Raw genomic sequence first — 22,153 nt, 5'->3', positions numbered from 1 at the left:
CCCTCTCTCCATCTCCGAAGGGTGGGCAGTACTTTGCATTCTCCCCGTACGCAGTATCACAGTAAAGCTTGGCTCAGACTGAAGAGTGTGGTCTCCACTCACTAAGAGGATCTGGGGTTTTTTCCCCATCCATATCTTTCTGACATTAATACTGTTCATACTTGAAAGGGACCATTTGCTCAGTCTGTCAGCTTGCCTCCAATCAAAGTTGTGCATAAATGGTAAAAAAAAAAAAAAGGATCAGTTTTTGTTTGTCAGTTTTGTTGTTAATGGTTGTTAGCTGCTCAGAGATCAAAATCACAGTCTCTGTAGTGAGAGGATTGGGTCTGGTCAGCAAGACTAAATCACAGTTTAGACAGGGGGTAAAATGCCCTTTGGCAGGAGTTTCTTAATTTAGACACAGCGACCAGGAGGAGCAACATTATTAATTAAGCTCTCTGTTAGATCTTTCATCAGAGTTATTTTTATCTTCTTCACATGCCTATTCCTCATTATCTCCCCAGAGTTGTCTAATACAGCATATATGTTATCTATTTGGAGATTGTTTAAAACATTTGCCTCGGTTGACGAGCCTGGAGAAAGCATCAAAACTTCCAATTTCTGCTGTTTTGAACTCCTAGCTGTTCCTTGGTGTCCAGAGCTCTTTTAAATTTTGTTGTTTTAACTAGAGTTGCCGTTTTGTTTGACTTGGATAAGAAGTTTCTCAAAGACATGCCTGCCCAGGTAGATAGTCTGGAACACAGAAATAAAAACGGTTTCCTACTGTAGAACCTGTTGAAAGGACACTGCCATTTTGCCATCATTTTCCATCTCCCACTCAGTCAGTTGACAAAGACTTCTTAGTCAGTTATCTTCTGTAACATATACATGCATCTTTATTTATAATCAAAGATCAAACACAAATTTGTAACACACTGTTAAACTCTAATGAGAGCCCGTTCCATCCAAGGCATCATGTTGAATAATCTGTTGTCACATTTTCTCAGCAGCTGTCGTCTTTAGCACAATCATGTCAGACAGGAAAGGCTACAAGCAAGACTAGAATGTTTAAATGAATGTATTTATCATATAGATTTATATGTCACCCAATCACCATAACTCTTGGTGGGTTATATAAAATTCATAATGTAAAATTGAAATGTTGCACCATAAACATATGCATTCCCATGAGTTATATGACTATATGTGTTCGCAGTCCTAAAGTTTTCCTAAAAATCTTTCTTCTCTATATAGGGAAAGGAAACAAAGGGGGGGGGGTTACTTTAGGTCAGGAAGGAAACTTCTGAGCAACAGGTAATGGCTGGGGCATCCCCACATTCATCACCCCAATATGCTAAATGTTGGATCACTGGCTTCCTATAGAAAATCAATTCCACAGGATTCCATTGGGAAATCATTGTAAAGCCTCTTTTAGGGTTAAGAAAAAGAGGTAGCTAAATGAAATCTCTCTGGAGTGGCATATATTTCAAAGCTTATGGGTCTGTTTTCTATTGTTAAAATTTAGAAATGCATTCCTTTATTTAACGCCCACATTCCAATTCTTTCTTATCTTCACATGATGCAGTGATGACAAAATGGTTTGAGTATGTCTCTGTAATCCATTGATATATTGTACTACATCCAAAACAGTTTTCTTCCATTTTAAGGAAATATTGGCAATGGTATATGTATGAGTGCGATGTCCTTTCATCTAAGACCTTCATGTCCTTCTTCTGAACTTAAAATCATCTTCTTGCTCAAGTCTATATATTTTATTCATGCATGCATTTATTATTATGTATCATGCATTTATTTATTCTTGTATGAGCCATGCCCCTTAATTTCTTACCATTTAAGTATTAATTTCCTTATTTTTCTTCTACTTTTCTCTGGCTTCCTTTTCCATTCTGGCCCTACCAGGGATAACTATAGTTTAAGGTGGATTTTGCCATTATGGGTTTTCTCTGTCTACGACCATATGCTTTTCCCTGCATATCTTCTGCATCAACAGCACCATTACCACCATCAATTGACTCAAACCATAATCTGGATTGGGTACCCATCTGTGTTGTTACTGTTTCCAGGTTGACAGCTAATTTTCAAGGAGTGAAGCATTTGGGTCTACAGGTTGTTTATCCCTTTTTAGGACTGCTGTATTTTAAAGGGATTGTGGATGGTACCTTGAACTTAGGAACAATTTCCCATGACAAAGTAAAAACTGTAGATTAAACCCCCATTGGTTTCTATTAATCTTCTTAAGTTTGGTTACTTTGATTATTGACTTGAAAAAGAAATTGCCTGCCAGAGAAGTTGCTCAAATAATGTGGAATTATTTCTGGAGTGACTCACTCTCTGTGTTTGCAAATGCATATACATGGCCAAGCCAGATGACCTCATCTGTTTGTCATGCAAGTTTCAAAGAGTCTGCTTGGACAGCATTGTCAGGAAAATTATAGTTTTTTTCTTCATTCATTCATTCATTCATATATATATATATAAGAGATGTCATCAAAAGAAGAGGACAGTTGTGCCACCATCTTGACTTGTTTGACCCACTCCTACAGATGCATTTTTCATACCCATAATTATTTCTATTTTCAATTACAATATGCAGAGGTAGATTACTCTGCAGTGTAAACCACCTTGGGAGCAGTGTAATGGGGAAAAATAGGATTAAACATTGTTTTTTGGTGGATTAGGCTAATTAAGCCTGGCTAAAGATCTCACTTTCAATTTCAAGGAGGGTTTGAGCTCATCGTTACAGAGCAATGGGCAAAAATAATAGCAGATTTCTTTGGAGTTTAGATGGAAAGTGGTGATTTTTTTGTTATCTGGATGGATAGCCCCCAAACTTTCTTTGTATTGGCAGTTTCACACAACATGCTTAATCTGGTCACTGAATGAACCTATTTTCTGAATTTGCACAATACATTGGCTCATAAAATAACAAATGGGTTGAGTTTATAAACATATTAAGGCACAAAACCAGGCTTAAAATTAACCAATGTCAGGTTTAAAATGAATCAGCTTTAGTAAGTCATGTAAATGTAGTTCATAGGTCTTTAAGCAACTCATTTAAGCGTATGGTTAAAGGTATGTGCAACTTCTGTGGGGAGATAATTGCAAGACAGATGAAGAGATTTACCAGAATCAAAACTGAAAAAGAGATGTTGCTTCAGCTTGAGCTAGGCTGGGAGAAAGAGAGAACCACAAGAAATTGAAGCATGCCATATTTTACAAGCTGCAGCATTTTAAGAGTAGGTTAAAATAAGCAGTTTTGAGAAACACCCTTTTTTTCCTGTTTTTGGTGGATGAGAATGCCTATTTTCACATTTTTGGGACTATGCAAAAATAAGCAGGCTGTCCTTCCCATTAAAATATGGTTTTCAATATTATTAGGGTTTTTTTCCCCTTATTTCCAATGAAAATGTTTTTTACAAATTTGTACGGTTCTGTCCTTATCTTATTTGGTACACAGAGGAACATTTAATTATTAAAAGTAAACAGTATATTTATTTTATGTTCAACCCGAATTGCAATGAAATTTTATTCATTGGGGTCGCACAAACTCCTTTTACCATTTTAGAAGGTTAATGTATCACAGAGTTTTAGTATGTCTGGCGCAGGTGATTTTTTCCAATTTGAGAAATTGTTCATTTTTTTAAAAGGCTGGATTTTTCTCCTGTCATTGACAGTGACAATAACCAAGACAGAAAAAAACACCCGGGGGTGGGTGGTGGGCTCTTTCTTCATCTCGTCCCTCTGGATTAGTAGAAGCTGAGAAAACCAGAGAGACTGGAGATTTATCTTTTCTTTATCTTCCAGGAAAGTTGAAAAACAGTGAAAACAGAATAATGAAGAGGAGGATGTTCACACATAACCCTTGTCCACCTCATCATTAGATCACTGCAAAATTCTTCAATATTCTCTTCCCTTTCCCAGGAATTTTGAAAGCAAGTTTTCCTTCATCATAACGAAATGAAAAATGGTGTCAAGTTCAATGCAAGGGAATTTTCTACCGAATACTAGTCTTTCTGTTTTTTGTTTTTTTCTAGTTCCTAGTTCTTTTTGTCTCTGTATATAGTATATTTCTAGTTGTTTGGGGCCTCAGGAAATGTTCAGTGCAGCAAAGTCTGTCCCCTCTGAAATTAATCACAATAGAAGTGTTCTACCTTTGGCCTCCAAACCCTTTTTCTACAGCTCCCAGAAATGGCACCATCAAACTTTGGTAGAAAGCTGCTGAGAAAGAGAAATCTGGTTTCCTGCTTTTTTCACGCACATAGTCCCCACCCCCCCATACAGACACACAGAGCAAAACTGAGTAGGTAGTTTTACACTACCTGCCCCCCTCAATCCATCTGAATAAAAACTCCTCTTTGCAATCCAGCCTACTCTGGATCACTCTAATTAAAACAAACAAATGTTTAAAGCGAAGCCAGGAGAAGTTTGTCAGCCACTGTTTAGCAGCTAGAAGATAAAATGCAGCCATTACACCCTTTGGTGAGGCGAAAATGCAAGCAAGGACATGACAAATAAGCCTGGTTCATAACAGTTGCATGTTTAAGAAAGCACGTCTGAGCGTCATTATATTCCCGCTTGGCAATTAGCATGACATTTCTGCAGTGGGCTGTAGGTGCAAAGACCAGGAGGAGGGAGGCAAAATGTGGAAGGCAAATGTTTGCAGATGGAATCAACTAGGCTAGCTGTAAATGGATTGGACATCCAGGAGATGGGTCCAATTAAGGATCCTCTTTGCTATGGGAAGCCAATGGACCTCATCAGCCGCAATGTGGTAAAAGCTCCCTCTGGACAGCTGAGCAGGCTACGGATTTGCAGTTGTGCTCTGAACATTTTTTCTTAATTGCCTTTACTTTCCCACCATCTGGCTTCACACCTCGTTAGCTCAAGCTGCTGGTCTCCCTCCTAATGATGGCCTAATGACAGGGGATAGGGAGCAGTTTTGCATTAAGTCGGCATGGAGGTGCACGTCAGGACCTGGAACACAGTTCCCTTCTTTGCAGGCCTCTGAGCAGTAGATTCCTTCCACTCCGGTCAGTGCACACAGTGCTGACTTTTCCCAGGCCTTGCATGGTATGTGTCTAACCATCCATGCCTGCTGTCTGCAGACTGCTGACTGCTGAAACCACTTGGGGGGATGGGGGGACGTGATAGAGGTGTATAAAATTATCATGGCAAGTCCAAGGGAGAGATATAATTTGGCTTCCACCCACAGCAGCTGTTTGGAATTAAGCCCAGGAGGACTGGAGAATGGGTGGGCATGTAGTAAGCCCAGCGGCTTGATGAGCAGAAGGGATGACTTTATATTTAAAAGCAGCCAGGAATGCTGAAGAAGAGAGGGGGAGGAGAAAGAGAGTTTGCAATTTGGGGACAGGTGGGGGAGGAGGAACATGTAGCCCCCCATGGTCTAGAAATGGCTACTTGACATGTTGGAAGAAGGGCCATGCTGTCCTCTCTCATAATGAACAGAGATTGCCGCAGGCATTCCATGTTTGAGCCTTTGATAAAGGATGCTCACACAATGCAACTGTGGACAAAAATGGATAGGGTGAAGCCTTTTTTCCCCATCTTTCATAACAACCAAATCCTGTGACATTCAGGTAAACTGAATGGTGTCATTTCAAGCCAGACAAAAGAAATTGCTCCTTCACTTGTATGGTGGGGTTGTATTGTGGAATTTGTCATCCCAAGGGGTGGAGATGACTTTACAAGAATTTTTTTTTTTTTTTAATGGAAATTGCATTGGCTTCTCTTTGTTCCAGCTATATTCCAATTCTAAGGGATCTCTGTATCCATTTATTTAATTTATACTCCAGTTTTCCTCCTTGGAGAATATTCAAGGTGGTGGTGGTGGTGGTGGTGATGATACCTAGTTGGGTAATGAAACAGATGTGGGAAGTGACCCTAAATTCTTCCTCAACATAATTCCATTTTTGTGAGAAAAGCACAAGCTTTTGGAAATGCCAACATGGAGATGTGAATTTTAATCCTTTCCATACAGTCTCGTGCTCCTGCATGTTTCAGCCCTCTGACTTGTGACCTGTTCTCACAGTCATTCTAGACTTGGAAGATGCTCAGAAGAGGATCTGGGGCTGCTAGTAGCATGATAACAGGCGAGGTCTCCTGTTGTGTTGCCTTGTTCCCCTCAGTCTCCATGGCTTCCCTTAGTTTCTTCACATACTCTCTTATGGGTCCACCACAGAGGTTATGGGATGTGGGGCACTGATTCTGGTTCAGCTTTCTTTAGCTAGAGGTCACTGGAGGCTTGTCCTGTACTGTAATCCATTTGAGTTTGTTTACAGATAAATTCAGTCGGCCCTTCTTCACTCACTGGAGCTCCTGTCTAAGTTTGTTAGCTTGCAGACATTTCATTACCTAGCTAGGTAACCTTATCAGTGTGGTGGTGGTGGTGGTGATGATAACTAGTTGAGTAATGAAGCATTTGCAAGCAAACAACCAAGCTCAGAGAGCACCAAGAACTCAACCGTTCAACCCTAAACTACAGATATTTTTCTTCTATTGCTCCTATCTAATCTATCTCCTCCCTCTGATTGGAATGGTAATTGAGGATGAGCCATGTTATCTGATTATCCTCTTGCTGCCTTGGGCCATTCACCCTTAGTTAGTTTTTACAAGGAGAAATTGGGCAAAAGTTATGTGGTTTACAATTAACCCAACCTTATGGAACAACCGCCTCCCTGAAGTTCAGATGTCCCCAACCCTGCTGGCCACCTAGAAGACTTGAAGATTCGGCTTTCCCCCAGGTATTGAGGCCAGGATGTTTCTGGAGCTGGCATGTATGTGTTGCTTTATTCTGTTGGAGAACTCTTAAAGGAGAGTTGACTTTTTTTTTAATGGTATTTTCATTGGGCTTTATATTTTATTTATCACTGAGAGTTACATTTGTCAAGACAGATGGCTATATAAATTTGTTTAACAAATAAATAAATAAATAAATATAGACCTACTTTGGTGCTATTTGACGTAGTTATGCAAACTGAAACACAATCTTCTGTTTTTCATATTTCTCTGGAAGGTAGCGTGCCATTCAACACTCAAAATATTGGAATAAAAACAGGAGCATTATAGAAACTGTATACAACATTGTATATACATTAAGGAAAATCATTTACAAAAAGTAAAGGTATATTAGGGAAGGTGCTTGCAAAAATGTATGCATTGAGTTTTTGTTTTTTTTAAATTGCAAATGCTTAAAGAAATAAAGGTAGAATGCACTTGTCCTTGAAACAGATGTTATAGAAAGCAAAATAAATTTACCCCTCTCTGTCCATAACAAGTATCATTTTAAAGGGGACAGTGTCACGACTTAATGAAAATTATTCCATTGGTTCCACTATAGATTTTCTTTTCACATGAATAGCAAGTACCATTTTCAGTATCATGCATAGCTTGGCACTGCGTGTGAGTGTGTGTGTGTGTGTGTGTAGGTATGTGTGTTCCAGGACAGAATCACAAGTTATGTCCTTTTTCTCTTTGTACATGAATAGATTTTGGTAATGGAAGTAATGCCGTGGGGAGGGTTGTACATATGTTACTGCATTATTTTGGGGAAGGAACTTTTAAATAGAGACCTTCAAATCGAATTATCCATTCAGTCGTATCCGACCCTTGGCGATTCCATAAGCCAGCTCTCTCCATGATTTCTGATCTTGTACAGCTTTTTTCAGTTGCTTTATATTTTGGCCTGTATCTGCTTTGATTACATCCAACCAGCGTGTTCTTTGGCGACCTCATCGTCTTTTGCCACCGACTGTTCCAAGCATAATGTCTTTCTCCAACGATGTTGATCTCAAGACATGACCGAAGTAACTAAGTCTAAGTTTTGTTATTTTTCCTTCTAGTGACATGACCGGTTTTCTGCGCTTCAACACTTCTTTATTTGTTATCTTTGCGGTCCAAAGGATGCGCAAGAGCCTCCTCCAACACCATGGTTCAAACAAATCAATTTTCCTTCTATCCAACTTTTTCATTGTCCAACTTTCACAGCTGAATGTAGTTATGGGGAACACAATAGTGCGAACTAGTCCACACTCAGTCGTCAAGCTGACATCCTCGTTTTTCCAAATTTGATTCATACTCATCATTGCTGTGTGACCCAGCATGATTTGGCATTTAATTTCTTGGCTGCATTTGCCATTCTGATTGACCAGTGATCCTAAAAAGGTGAATTCTTCCATGCATTCCACCTCCTCTCCATCAGTTACTATTTTGATGTTACCATTCCTTGCAGCTGTCATGAGTTTGGTCTTTCTGATACCCAGAAAGAGGCCAAACTTCTCGGTTTCTTCTTTGAGTCTCATGATTAGGTGCTGTAGGCCCTCCTGGGTTTCCGAGAGGAGGGTTGTATCATCCGCATATCAAAGGTTATTGATGGTTCATCCACCAATTTTTACCCCAATTTTTGAATCATCTAGCTCCAGTTTCCTGATGGTCACTTCAGCATACAAGTTGAATAAGAAAGCTGGCAGAATGCAACCTTGTCACACACCTTTCTCGATCTTGAACCAATCAGTGACTCCATATTGAGTTCATACGGTGGCTTCCTGATTTGCATACAGTGATTTCAGCAACTTCATCGAATGTAGTGGCACTCAAGGTCGCTAGGGCTCTCCATAGTTTGTCGTGGTCAACATAATCAAAAGCTTTCCTGTAGTTGATGAAGCACGTAAAAATGTTATTTTGATATTCGTGACATTTTTCCAATATCCATCGAACGTTTGCAGTGTGATCACAGGTGCCACGACCCTGTCGGAAACCAGCGTGGACATCTGGCAGTTCCCTTTCAATGACTGGAGCCGGGCATTGTTGTTGTCGTCGTGATGTAAGAGACCTTACCTCCCTTCCAATCTGTTCCCACCAATCTATAAAACTGTATTTTCCTCTATCTGGGCCTGGCCTTTAGGTTGTATTACTGCAAACAGCGCTGCCCTAGGGAGGAGATGGGAACAAGTTTGATGGGTCTAAGTCTGAAACTCAAGCTAATGGCTTTCAACAGGGGACAATCTGGTAGCTATGCAACATCATAAAGATGGCCCCCAGACCAGGCCAAAATTCAGTCTTTTGTCACCAAATTTCAGCAGCAGGATCTTTGGGTGCTGGAAGGCCACAAAGTAGCAGTCAGGGATGTATCTGGGTTAGTTTTACTTACCTCTGCTTGATCCTTCTAAATCTATGTAGTTGGAGATATCAAAACCAGGTCATCTTGTAGCAACTTGATCAAGACCTGCACTAAATCATTTCTACTGCTTCATTTCATGCCATGTGTGCATATTTGTGGGAGTGTGCCTGGGAACTATCTGAGAAGGAACATATTATGAATTCCATCCATCTGTCTCCAGTATATATCCATGAACAGATCAACGTGAATGTGTTGCAAGAAAATGACTTCTACACTGCTGTGATGAAATAGGAATTTGTCCTAAAAGCCAGTCTGAACTGGTAAATAAACTGAGCTGACAAGCCAATAGAGGTCTGAAGAGTTTCATGAAAACCCACTGATAGAAACTTGAAGATGCCGTGTTAAATATTTAAATATTTTAAATTTCTGGTCTGCCTGCCTTTCAATGAATTATTGCTTACATTGGTCCCCTGCAACTTCGAATAGACAGCCTTGGTTGGTTGAAAAGGCTTGGCTCAGCACCCATAGAATAGATAACTTGGTTAATGTAGTTTAAGGGATGTCTTCATTAATCTCTGTTCCCTCTAAAAGAAACTGTTTTCCCTGCTTCTTTCACAGAAAGTGGAAGAATTCCTTTATGCCCCTATGAGTTCCTGAAAGAAAAGCAGCATATGAATCTTAAAAACAACAACCACAATATAAATAAAATCCTGCAGTAGGAGAAGCAAAAATGGGCACATCCTTATTTAAGAATTTGCATCTTAATGTAATGTTTGATTTTATTCCCCCAATTATTAAATTAATGTCAGTTATCAGTTTCAGAACCTTTTGCCAGAAATTTTTTTTCAAATGCCTTCTAGAAAAAAATATGTAGACACATTCTTATCATGCCCATTAAACTTCACAATACCTCCAAACATCTACTTCAATTACATTGTTGTTGTTTATTCGTTCAGTCACTTCCAACGCTTCGTGACTTCATGGGCCAGCCCATGCCAGAGCTTCCTGTCGATTGTCGCCACCCCCAGCTCCCCCAAGGTCGAGTCCGTCACCTCTAGAATATCATCCCTCCACCTTGCCCTTGGTCGGCCCCTCTTCCTTTTGCCTTCCACTCTCCCTAGGATCAGCATCTTCTCCAGGGTGTCCTGTCTTCTCATTATGTGGCCAAAGTATTTCAGTTTGGCCTTTAATATCATTCCCTCAAGTGAGCAGTCTGGCTTTATTTCCTGGAGGATGGACTGGTTCGATCTTCTTGCAGTCCAAGGCACTCTCAGAATTTTCCTCCAACACCACCGTTCAAAAGCATCGATCTTCCTTTGCTCAGCCTTCCTTATGATCCAGCTCTCGCAGCCATATGTTACTATGGGGAACACCATTGCTTTAACTATGCGGACCTTTGTTGTCAGTGTGATGTCTCTGCTCTTAACTATTTTATCGAGATTTGTCATTGCTCTTCTCCCAAGGATTAAGCGTCTTCTGATTTCCTGACTGCAGTCAGCATCTGCAGTAATCTTTGCACCTAGAAATACAAAGTCTTTCACTGCCTCTACATTTTCTCCCTCTATTTGCCAGTTATCAATCAAGCTGGTGGCCATAATCTTGGTTTTTTTGAGGTTTAGCTGCAAGCCAGCTTTTGCACTTTCTTCTTTCACCTTCATCATAAGGCCCCTCAGTTCCTCTTCGCTTTCTGCCATCAAAGTGGTATCATCTGCATATCTGAGATTGTTAACATTTCTTCCAGCAATTTTAACTCCAGCCTTGGATTCCTCAAGCCCAGCTTGCCGCATGATGTGTTCTGCGTACAAGTTGAATAGGTAGGGTGAGAGGATACAGCCCTGCCGTACTCCTTTCCCAATCTTAATCCAGTCCGTTGTTCCATGGTCTGTTCTTACTGTTGCTACTTGGTCATTATACAGATTCTTCAGGAGGCAGACAAGATGACTTGGTATCCCCATACCACTAAGAACTTGCCACAATTTGTTATGGTCCACACAGTCAAAGGCTTTAGAATAGTCAATAAAACAGAAATAGATGTTTTTCTGAAACTCCCTGGCCTTTTCCATTATCCATCGGATATTGGCAATTTGGTCCCTAGTTCCTCTGCCTTTTCTAAACCCAGCTTGTACATCTGGCAATTCTCGCTCCATGAACTGCTGAAGTCTACCTTGCAGGATCTTGAGCATTACCTTACTGGCATGTGAAATGAGTGCCACTGTTCGATAGTTTGAACATTCTTTAGTGTTTCCCTTTTTTGATATGGGGATATAAGTTGATTTTTTCCAAACTGATGGCCATTCTTGTGTTTTCCAAATTTGCTGGCATATAGCATGCATTACCTTGACAGCATCATCTTGCAAGATTTTGAACAGTTCAAAAGTAAGAGATTAGTTCATTTTGTTTTGCCCTTTCTCAGAGTTATTTAAAACATTGCAATGTTGTTCCATGAATACACTTGGACTGCTCGAAGAGACCAAATTATTTTGTCATATCCAATTGCCGTATCTCATACTTAACATTTCTAAGTCCCAAGAGCTGGGCTGTTTTCCAGAACATCATCTACACAGTTTTAACTGACACATTATGTAACAAAGGGTGTGTTTTCCACTTTAGTTACTCATCCTTTAAGGCAGATTGGCAGAAAACCCCTGTAGGGTTAATAAATATTGCTTCTTCCTTTATTACATTTTCAACTTTGAATTCAGACCTACTTTTACCCCAAACAAAATCCTTTTGAAAACTACTACTTATTTATTGAGAGTGGGTTGTAGAAAATTTAAATCTCGTATAAGAGGTATAGTTGTTGTTTTAAAAGTTATTTCACTCTTCTAAATTCCTTTTTTGGTCAAAAAGAGGAAAGCAATTCTTTCTTTTTTTTTCCTTTTGGATAGTTCATTATTTTATTGTATAAAAGATCTAATTAATACATTACAGAATTCAGAGATTAGCTAGGTACTGTGGTATTTGTAGAAACAACCTAAACATTGTTGACACTATATTAATAATTTAGGTAACTTAAACTTTTAAAGATGAGAAGAAAAAAGTTTATATCAATGTTAACTATAATTCTGGGATGTTGATGAACATAAGGTTGCTTAAACTGTACAGCTACAGTAAGTGTGACATTGATAGGCTATTGCAAAATGCATATAATTATTTTGTAAAACAATAAGGATTTTAATTTTTAGCTTGATACTTAATATTGAGATCTCCAGTGTGTTATTGCTTGTTATTGTTTATGAATATTCAAAAGAAAGAAAAAAGAAAACAAAACAAAGATTTTTAAAAAAGGAAAAAGAAAAAAAAAGCTGTTTGGAGAAATAGTTAACTTCCCCTTTCTTTATACTCCGACAAGATAGCAATTCTTGAGTTTCATTTTCATTTCCCCCTTTTCTTTACATTCCCTTTATAATCCTGAGACGTAAGGAACTTGCATTAAATTTATCGTTTTAAGCTGCATGCACAATGACATTCTTTTCCTCCCTCTTCTTTCTTTCTTCCTTCCTTTCTTTTTTCACTGCAGTTTCCTGTTTCTTCAATTTCACCACTCCATCTGGGATTGTGCTCTCCCCAAATTACCCTGAGGAATATGGCAGCAGCTTGCACTGTGTCTGGCTAATCATTGCAAAATCTGAAAGTCGGATCCATTTGGCCTTTAATGATTTTGACGTGGAGCCCCAGTTTGACTTTTTGGCAGTGAAGGATGGTGGAACAGCTGAATCCCCCACCCTCGGGACCTTCTCTGGAAGCCAACTACCATCGTCTCTGACCAGCAGCGGCCATGTCGCCAGGTTGGAATTCCAGACAGATCACTCCACTGAGAAGCGTGGCTTCAATATCACATTTACCAGTAAGTCACTGCAAGGCAAAGGCCAATGCTACATCAACAGTGTGCAAGGGACCAGTGTGCAAGGGCACTTTTTGCCTCTTTTTTATTTTTATTAAGAGTTGCAGCTAGGAATGTGGAAATCTGTACAAATGATGCTGTTTGTAAAGCAATATCTGGCCTGATGGGGTTTTCTTTCGGTTTGTTTTCTCCAATGTATTTTTCAAGATGGAAAGCTTCCAGTCTCACCCACCTTAAATTTATTTATCCATCCATCCATCCATCCATCCAATTTTATCACCGCCCATCTCCCCCCAAAGGAGGGACTCTGGGTGGTTTACAATACAAGCGAAGTTTAAAATTCAGTGCCATTATAAAGACAATAAATATGAATATCAATAAACAATAAACAATAAAATATGATAAAATCCAGATGGCTAAAAGTTCTCTATCAGTCTGTGAGTAAAAGGGCCATTCTAGGGCAGGAATGGCTGTTCCCCTTCCTGCTCCAGGCATGCTGGCAAAACCAGGTTTTTAATTTTTTATGGAAGTCCAGGAGCAAGGGGGCTTGCCTCACCTCTGGGGGAAGAATGTTCCAGAGTGGGGGAGCTACTGCAGAGAAGGCCTGTTTCCTAGACCCCGCCAGATGGAATAGTAAACTAAATAGGTAACTGGCATGCTAGAACAGAAAGCACCCTCTGACTTCATATTTATTAGCAGGAGTGATTTTGGGCTCTGCAAAGGTTGTATTAGGATGGGAGACAGTATCCTGTTGAGTGGGGGAGGCATATGAGTGTTTCGGGACAGGCCACACCCAGCATCAGAGCCATTTGTGAATAAGCATGGCTTCCAAGGAGACTTATTTGTTTGTTTGTTTATTTATCCAATCTATATGGCCGCCCATCTTGCACAAAGCAACTCCGGGTGACGTACAATCAAACCAACAATAGAACATTTTACAAAACCAGGTTAAAACAATGAAACATAAACAAAAACTAGATTGGGAGAGGGGAATACACCAAGATGTTACACAGGATGCAACCAGCACACAGGCTCCCTGTTTCCAGGGGATCTCCAGGCCTGGTTTAAAACCATGTTTTAAGAGATTTCTGGAAGGCCACAAGGTTTGGGGCTTAACTGACCTGGCAGGGAGGGTTGATGTTCCCAGGGACAGGGGCCACGGCAGAAAAGGCTCATCTCCTGGGTCCCGCCAGATGAAGCTCCTTAATAGATGGGACCTGCACCCTGCCCCTCCTGCCAGACCTGATGAGATGGGTGGGTGGGATGGGTCGATGTAATCGGGGAGAGGTGGTCCCTCAGATAACCTGGCCCCATACCATGTAGCGCTTTAAACCTCAACACCAGCACATTGAATTAGATCCAGAAGCAACCTGGTAACCAACCCACTTAGGATGCATCTACCACATCTACAACGGCTCTTGAATTTCAAAAATGTCCTGTGATCTAAGAGATTATCAGTGCTGTACTTTCACCATATTTTCTAACACATGGAGCCTTTGTGCATATCTTCCTTTAATTTATGTTACTGAATATAAATTGCTTGAGAATCTTTTCAAAATGCAAATTACCCTTCTTTCATTCTTTGACATGTCAATTTCTCCAGTTCTTTAACATATTTTCTCCCTGTCATAAATTATCTCTGTCTTTCCTAATATAGCTAGTATTATTTGTTTGCAACTATCTGTTCTGCATCTTACTTTCAGATACTTTTTCAGGTAGATTAAACCTCATAAGTGATTGACAAATGTCAACTTCATTTGATGTTAATATGCATTACAGCTGCAAAGTCCTATTGACTCCCAAAGGAATCCATGGCATGCAAGCATGCATGCATACATGCATGCTTGTATGTCTCTGTGTGTGTGTGTATGTGTGTGTATACACACACAGAGACAGACAGACAGACAGACAGACAGACACATACATACATACATACATACATACATACATACATACATACAGCTTTTGAATATTTAAGGCCTGGAAATCCCAGTTGTCATATCTTTGTAGAAAAAGAGACAGCCCAAACAGGAGCTGGATGAAAATTAAAAATGTGTTGCAGGTTTCTCTGAATTTATTTGATGTGGCTAGTGAACAGATTTGGGTTCAGTTTTTAATTCTACAGAAGTTGTCCAAAGTTATGTCTCTCCTTCCCTAATTTCCTTCGTACCCCCCACCACATTCAAGGAGATGACTCAGTATTGTGGGATAGGAATAACACGAGAGCTAATGTTTAATAAAAATCATGGTAATAGTTTAAGCACTGTACCTATGAGGTTGACAGTGGAGGGTAACATGAAAAATTGATTCTGCTCCCAGAAAATGCTTTATTGGAATATGTATTTAAAGTTTCTCTGAATGTCCAGTGCTTTTTGAACAACTCCTGTCTTACTTAGGGGATACTGAAAATAATACAACATTCAGTCCATACACATAGAAGAATTAAAACCCATGCAAATCACAGTATGTGTTAAAATAATACTAAATAACAGATTTATAATACAAATCTTCATTATGAATTATCAAGAACCTTAAATTTAGCACTTTATACTGTAAGCTTAAACCAACCATTAAACCATATCTGGTTTGGAAACCCCAGATATAGATTCATCCTGCAATTATTTTAAAAACATTTATTTATGCAGTAAACAACCAATGCCCCAAAATAAAGATAGGTAATATAGAAAGAGATATATAAATTTTAATGCATTAAAAACAATGCTTTTATTACTTTATTTGTTTATTCAACTTGCAACCTCCCCCAATCTGCAGACTCTAGGTAACATAAAACAAAGTGGAATATATTGATAATATACTGAAACAAATAAACCTTCCCACCCACGGATGGATACCCATAAACATACAGCTAGGACTAAAGGCATGATGAAATAGATTTCTCTATTTTATAGAACCTCAAGAGAAAGGGTTTTATGCACCCCTAGGGGCAGAGTAACTTCTAGAGGTCAGAACTGAAGGCCTATTACCTGGTCCTCATCCCACATTTCTCTTTTTAATATATATAATTTTATTAAAGATTTTTTTTTTAAAAGGAAGATAAAAACTAATACAAACTAATATAAAGTAAGAAAAGGAAAGAAATCAAACAGAAAGCTAAAAGTGCAAGAAAGGAAAAAAAATAAAAGCAAAATAGAAAAGAAAGAAAAAAGATACAAAGAAATAGCTTCCAATCTTCTTTACAACAGTTATAAGTACAATTATAAATTTAGCTTTTACTCTGTGGTTACAATGTAACTCTCTTCTTTCTATAATCTATCCTGTCTGATCATCAAAACCATAAACCATAAGTTCATTTTTTTCTGTTTTATGCAAAAAGTCCATAAGGGGTTTCCAGTCAGCCATAAATGTAGATGTTGTCTTTTCTTTGATCAAAGAAGTCAATTTAGAACATCTCAACAAGTTCCATCATCTTCACCAACCATTCCTCCATTGTGGGTAGTGCCGAATCTTTCCATCTTTGTAGTGCTGAATCTTTCCATCTTTCCCACACTTCTCATGGAAGGTCATGCTCAGCAAGTCCTCTACTGATGGGCAGATTTGATCCTGGCAAAGCAGTAGCTGATATATCCTGGTATTATGCCATATAGAGCTTTGTAGATCATGGCCAATACTTTGATTTGGGCCCAGAAGTCTGCTGGTAGACAGTGCAGTTATTTCATGATTTCAATGCCTACTAACATGGGCCCACTAAGACTCATGAAACAACCAAACAAGTGAAGAAACAACTTTGTTGCATATAGCAAAACAAGAACAATAATTATTTTTGGATCCTCCTAATTCCAAGTTTTCTGTAGCCAAGTGAATGCCAGTTTTGCATGGCAATTTGCACTCAAGCTCTCACCTATAATTTTCAATGGAACACAATTACACTGACTTGGCAAGAATGATAAACGACCTTTGTTACAACAGTGGTTAACAGCTCTGCAAAATTAATGGGATTTCTGGTTGGCGACTGCAAACCAGCTATTATTAAAAAATAATTTGTCATACTTGATTAGAGGACAGGTTCATCAAAGTCAACTAACCTATATTTTGGAGGGGGGTGGGCATTGGGTTTTGTTGTTGTCATGGTTGTTGGGTGTTGGGTGTTTTTTTGTTTTGTTTTTGCTTAGTTTGTTCTTGCTAAAGGCTTAACACTCAAAGTTTAAAATTGTAGATTTGGATTGAGAAAGTTATTCTGGGTCGCAATATGCATGGAAAAGCTACCTCAGTTCTTACCAAAGCATTGTAAACATACACTTTGCATGAGGGAGATCTTAGATTCATCCCCTAATATCTCCAAATGGAATTGACAAAACAGTCCTGCCTAAAACTCTGGAGATCTCCTTCATGCAGACAATCTTACTCTTCCAAAAAAGAAAAATATAACTGTAATAACAAGAACACTATCTGATTGTTATGAACATATTGAATAAAGGGAAATGAAGTGCCTTTCAGGTCTCCTGAGATATAACTGTCATATATGTTGTTGTTATTGATTCCTGTTTCCATGAATGCCATATATTCAGTTTGAGAAAGTTCTTGTCTTGCAGTTGTAGACTTAGCTGCCAATAATGGAAAATGGATTAAGTCTATGTAGCAAGTTATATCAAAGACACCAGCAAAGATGAATAGAAATCCAATAAGTGTTGGTATTTAAAAATTGCCACTTAATCTAAATATTTCAGGAAAAAGAAAGACCAAAACTAACTACTACAGGACACAAACACCATAAATTCAGACCAATAGCCCTGGAGCTATTCATCCACACGGTGAAATGGCATGATCAATATTAGTTGTATGCAAAACCTATAGTCTTGAAACATTTCAAGTATAACATTTGCTAAAATAGTGTACTTCTAAGTGCAAAACCTCTGTTTTTGAGTGCAAAAATGGACTGCTTCAAGAATTCTGGGAGTGTTTGGAGACTCAAGAAACAGCATCTCAATCTGGGAAGAGCAAATGTGAAGCTGGGAATGGAGGGAGGGAGGGAGGGAGGGAGGGAGGGAGGGAGGGAGGAAGGAAGGAAGGAAGGAAGGAAGGAAGGAAGGAAGGAAGGAAGGAAGGAAGGAAGTTGCAGCCCATTTACATTAGAAAATGTCTTATGAAATGCTAGGGGAAATCATCCATCAGTCTGGGTGAGGTATCATCAATATGCTGATGTTATTCTGTGGTACATCTCCATCTTCATCCCAGGCCATAGGCTATGAAGGACTGGATGTGGCAGAATGAGGTCAGATTATTTTAGCAAGATGGAGATGCTGTTGGTCAATAAACATCTAGGTCTTCTGGGAGTATTGTTTCTAGCAGTTGGTTGGACATAGTCATGCTCCCTCTAAAAGAGCAGGTCTGTGGCTTCGGAGTCCTCCCAGACTCCCAGCTCCTGTTGGAAAAGAAAGTAGAAGAGGTGGCCTGGAAGCCTTTGCTCAGCTTCAGCTGGTGTGCCAGTTATGGCTGTACCTGCGCTGGGGAAGACTTGGCAACTTACACCCTCATTACCTTGCAGTTGGACTACTGAAACATGCTGTACATGGGGCTTCCTTTGAAGACGATCTGGAAGCTACAGCTCATACAAAATTCAGCAAGCAGGATGTTAACAAAGGAAACCCACTATTTTGCTGTCACTGCACTTGATGCCAGTAGGCTTCTGAGGCCAGTTCCAAGTGCTATGTATCACCCTCAAATCCACCAGGGACTGCCTTATTCTGCAAGATTTTGCCTATCCTGTATATAAGTATAAGGTGGCTTTGTTTTAATCTGTTCAGTCACGTCCAGTTCTTGGAGACTGCCTGGACAATTCCCTGCTGTTTTCTTGGCAAGGTTTTTCAGAAGTGGTTTGCCATTGCCTCCTTCCTAGGGCTGAGAGAAAGTGACTGGCCCAGGGTCACCCAGCTGGCTTTGTGCCTAAGGCAGGACTAGAACTCACAATTTCCTGGTTTCTAACCTGGTGCCTTCATCACTACACCAAACTGGGTCTCTATAAGGTGGATGCAGAGGGTCATTTAGTTTGGGATAAAATGCATTTGCTTCTCCACTGTCTTCTTGTTTCTTTCCAGCCTTCAGACACAATGAGTGCCCTGACCCAGGAGTGCCGGTCAATGGGAAGCGCTTTGGTGACAGCCTCCAACTTGGGAGCTCGGTCTCTTTCCTGTGTGACGAAGGGTTCATAAGGACCCATGGCTCAGAAACAGTCACCTGTGTCTTGAAGGAAGGCAACGTGGTTTGGGATAATGCAGTCCTGAGATGTGAAGGTAAACTGCCGCACTGGCTTGTCGTTTTCTTACTTATAACTTTTAAGAGAAGGTGAGAAATAAATATAGAAATATCTGAGGAATGAGAGGCTGTGAACTTTGATGCAAACTGACATGACTTCAAGGGCATCCATGGGGTGGGGCAGGGCAAAGAAGGGAAGGCTGTGACTTTATGATCACATCCCCACCACCTTTTTTATGTGCAGTTACACATGTAAAAAAGAGGGGAGTCTTCAGTCATGTGGCTGTGGACACCAGCTTGCCTTCTTTGCCCACCCACCCCCAATCCCATGGACACCCATGCCATTCCTCAGCCTCAGCATGCTGGCTGAGGCTTCTGGAAGTTGAAGTCCATGCATCTTAAAGTTCCCAAGGTTGAGAAGCACTGTGCTAGACTAACAAAAAAATGATTGCACTCATGCTCTCTCTCTGTCTCTTTGGCCCTTTATTCTAGTAAGTTTTTAATAGAATTTAATGCTATATTTATATTCAGAAAGGTTACAGAAAAATGTTGTGAGATAAACTGCATTTCAATATTCGTGTTTTATAAGTGTAATTCCATGCCTTCTTGATTTCTTAATGGAGTTGGGGAATGACTATCAATGGTATCATCCCATACTGAAAATAAAGTTAGCAAGGTTGAGAAGCGCTGCTCTAACTTGTCATTCCAGAACAAGACTTCTGCCTTTTTGGGTAACTACCTCCTTGCTTCCTTGCCCAATTTCCTTCCTTGCTCTGGACTTCCTGCTAGAAATGCCTATGCTTACAACCTCCTTGCTCCAAGTTATTCTTATTCAATCATAGGAAGTGTAAGATATGTCATTTATCCACGCTGCCTTTTCATTTCTTTTCAACAAAGCATCAACATTGCTAGAAAACTGATTGCAACTTTGTTTACTTTAGCTCAACTCTTGTTAAATCTCTTTTGGGTGGGTCGTAGAAGCTTGATAGTTCATGGGCCTTCTCGCTCTTAGTTTAAGTGGTGGGGGAAAATGAAAAGTATCAAAACCATTTCAAATTCCTTTCTCATCCTCTGGCAGTTTTGATAACCTCATCACTATCAGCATGTCCTCCTTTATCCCCCATCTCTCTTGCTTGCCTTTGACTTGCCCTCCAGTGTGAGCTCAATTAAATGCAATTTCTAATTAGCTTCTTTTTTTAATTAAAGAAGAGGGAGAAATCGGTCTAGAATATTTAAACTGCTACCAGACATTTGAGGAATAAAAATCATAAGTGGAATGGGCAGGGCAAAGCATCTGGGATTGAGAAGGTAGGCAGAAATGTGTCACTTCCAAAACTTGGGAAACAATTTGGAGACTATGCTTTGGCATTTGGAAATTTTATAATTATACAATTTTGCAAATTATATTTGCAAATTATACAATTTGGAAATTACACAATTTGGACACTGGGAAAACAATCTGGAGATAATGCTTTCAAGAAAAGATCCAGGAAATACAAGCAAAATCAGTGAATTTCTTTCTTTGGCAAGTTGTCATTTTTTTTTCCTAAAGCACAACGTTTGATTTAGATGTAGTCTCAGTCTCAGAAGGAACAAGGTACAAAGTAACCATTTCCCCCAAGGTGTTTTCTTCTTACTTCCCTAAGAACCACTGGCTTAATTAACTCCTAGCCAAACTAAGTTTTGTTAGGCCATCAATCATCAACAAAAGGTGTGTTTTCCCTGCACCAAATGTCTGTTGATTCCGAGCCCCATGCCTGAAATCCTGACAAGCTATTGCTACTCAGTGTCAGTTGTGCTGACCTAGATCATACCCATAACCCAAGTTAACATAGAAAGTCTGTGGCAGTCCAGGCGAGGCTGAACTACAATTCCCAACAGGCTTCCTTAGAGATGCTCATTGTAGGCCAGCAAAATCTGGAGAGCTGCAACTTAACACCATATGTGACCTGGCGAGAGACAGGGGAAATCTTCTGTTCCTCACAGCTACCATCTGTTCATGGCCACTGGCCTGTCACATTTGCAACCATTTTGCAGGCCATCCAGACTGCAGGACGCTGGCATTTTCCCCAGCCCTGGAGGTACTAGTAACTGTCTGAGGCATTTAGTGTCAGTTTTTCAGCTTGGCAGGTCTCTGGATTGTTAATAAATACGGAGAGAGCCTTCTGTGAGCAAAACGAAGCACAAGGGAAGTATGCTATTGTTTTACTTTTGTATTGATATTTGGTTGTAACATCTTTATTTCCATCCCTTCCCTTGATAGCTCCCTGTGGTGGCCACCTGACCTCGCCAGGTGGAATGATCCTGTCTCCAGGGTGGCCGGGGTTCTACAAGGACTCTCTCAACTGTGCATGGGTCATAGAAGCTCAACCTGGGTACCCAATAAAAATCACATTTGACAGGTGACCAACAATTTAATCACTTCAATAAAATTGCATTGTTGACAGAAATGCTCTGTAGGGCAGCTGAGATATACGTATGTATGTATGTATGTGTGTATATATAATCCATTCCATCATGTCCGATTCTTGGAGACTGCCCAGACAAGTCCCTGCAGTTTTCTTGGCAAGGTTTTTCAGAAGTGGTTTGCCATTGCCTCCTTCCTAGGGCTGAGAGAGAGGGACTGGCCCAAGGTCACCAAGCTGACTTCATGCCTAAAGAGAGACTAGAATTCATGGTCTCCCTGTTTCTAGCATGCCTTAACCACTACAACAAACTGGTTCTGGGTTATAAATAGTCCTTGGGATGATTTTAAAATTTACTATCCAGGCTTATTTGCTTCTCTCTCTCTGTGTGTGTGTATTAGGTTGTGCAAAGCTTTAAAAAATGCTTTATTTTTGCAAAAGTCTATGATGCACCCTTTCAAAGCTGCTTCATAGGACCAAATGCCTTCCTCCACTTTTGAAAGCAAAGCAAAGTGCTGCACGGCCTTGTTCTACATCATTCTGAGGTCTCTTCCATCA

At 39.9% G+C, this 22,153-nt stretch overlaps 1 protein-coding gene across 2 annotated transcripts in view; it reads left to right on the top strand.

Moving 5' to 3' along the window:
* CSMD2 (CUB and Sushi multiple domains 2) overlaps positions 1 to 22,153 on the top strand; it is a 643,348-nt gene that overhangs the window by 429,235 nt on the left and 191,960 nt on the right. For both annotated transcript variants that reach the window (XM_063311620.1, XM_063311621.1), the window contains 3 exons: positions 12,657 to 12,983; positions 19,034 to 19,228; positions 21,454 to 21,592. In XM_063311620.1, the coding sequence (XP_063167690.1) occupies positions 12,657 to 12,983; positions 19,034 to 19,228; positions 21,454 to 21,592 (661 nt within the window). The remainder of the gene's footprint in view (positions 1 to 12,656; positions 12,984 to 19,033; positions 19,229 to 21,453; positions 21,593 to 22,153) is intronic.

The sequence above is a fragment of the Candoia aspera genome, chromosome 10 (genome assembly GCF_035149785.1).
Source record: "Candoia aspera isolate rCanAsp1 chromosome 10, rCanAsp1.hap2, whole genome shotgun sequence".
Lineage (NCBI taxonomy): Eukaryota > Metazoa > Chordata > Lepidosauria > Squamata > Boidae > Candoia > Candoia aspera.
Note: the sequence above shows the minus strand (reverse complement) of the source record. Positions and strands in the feature narration are given on the sequence as shown.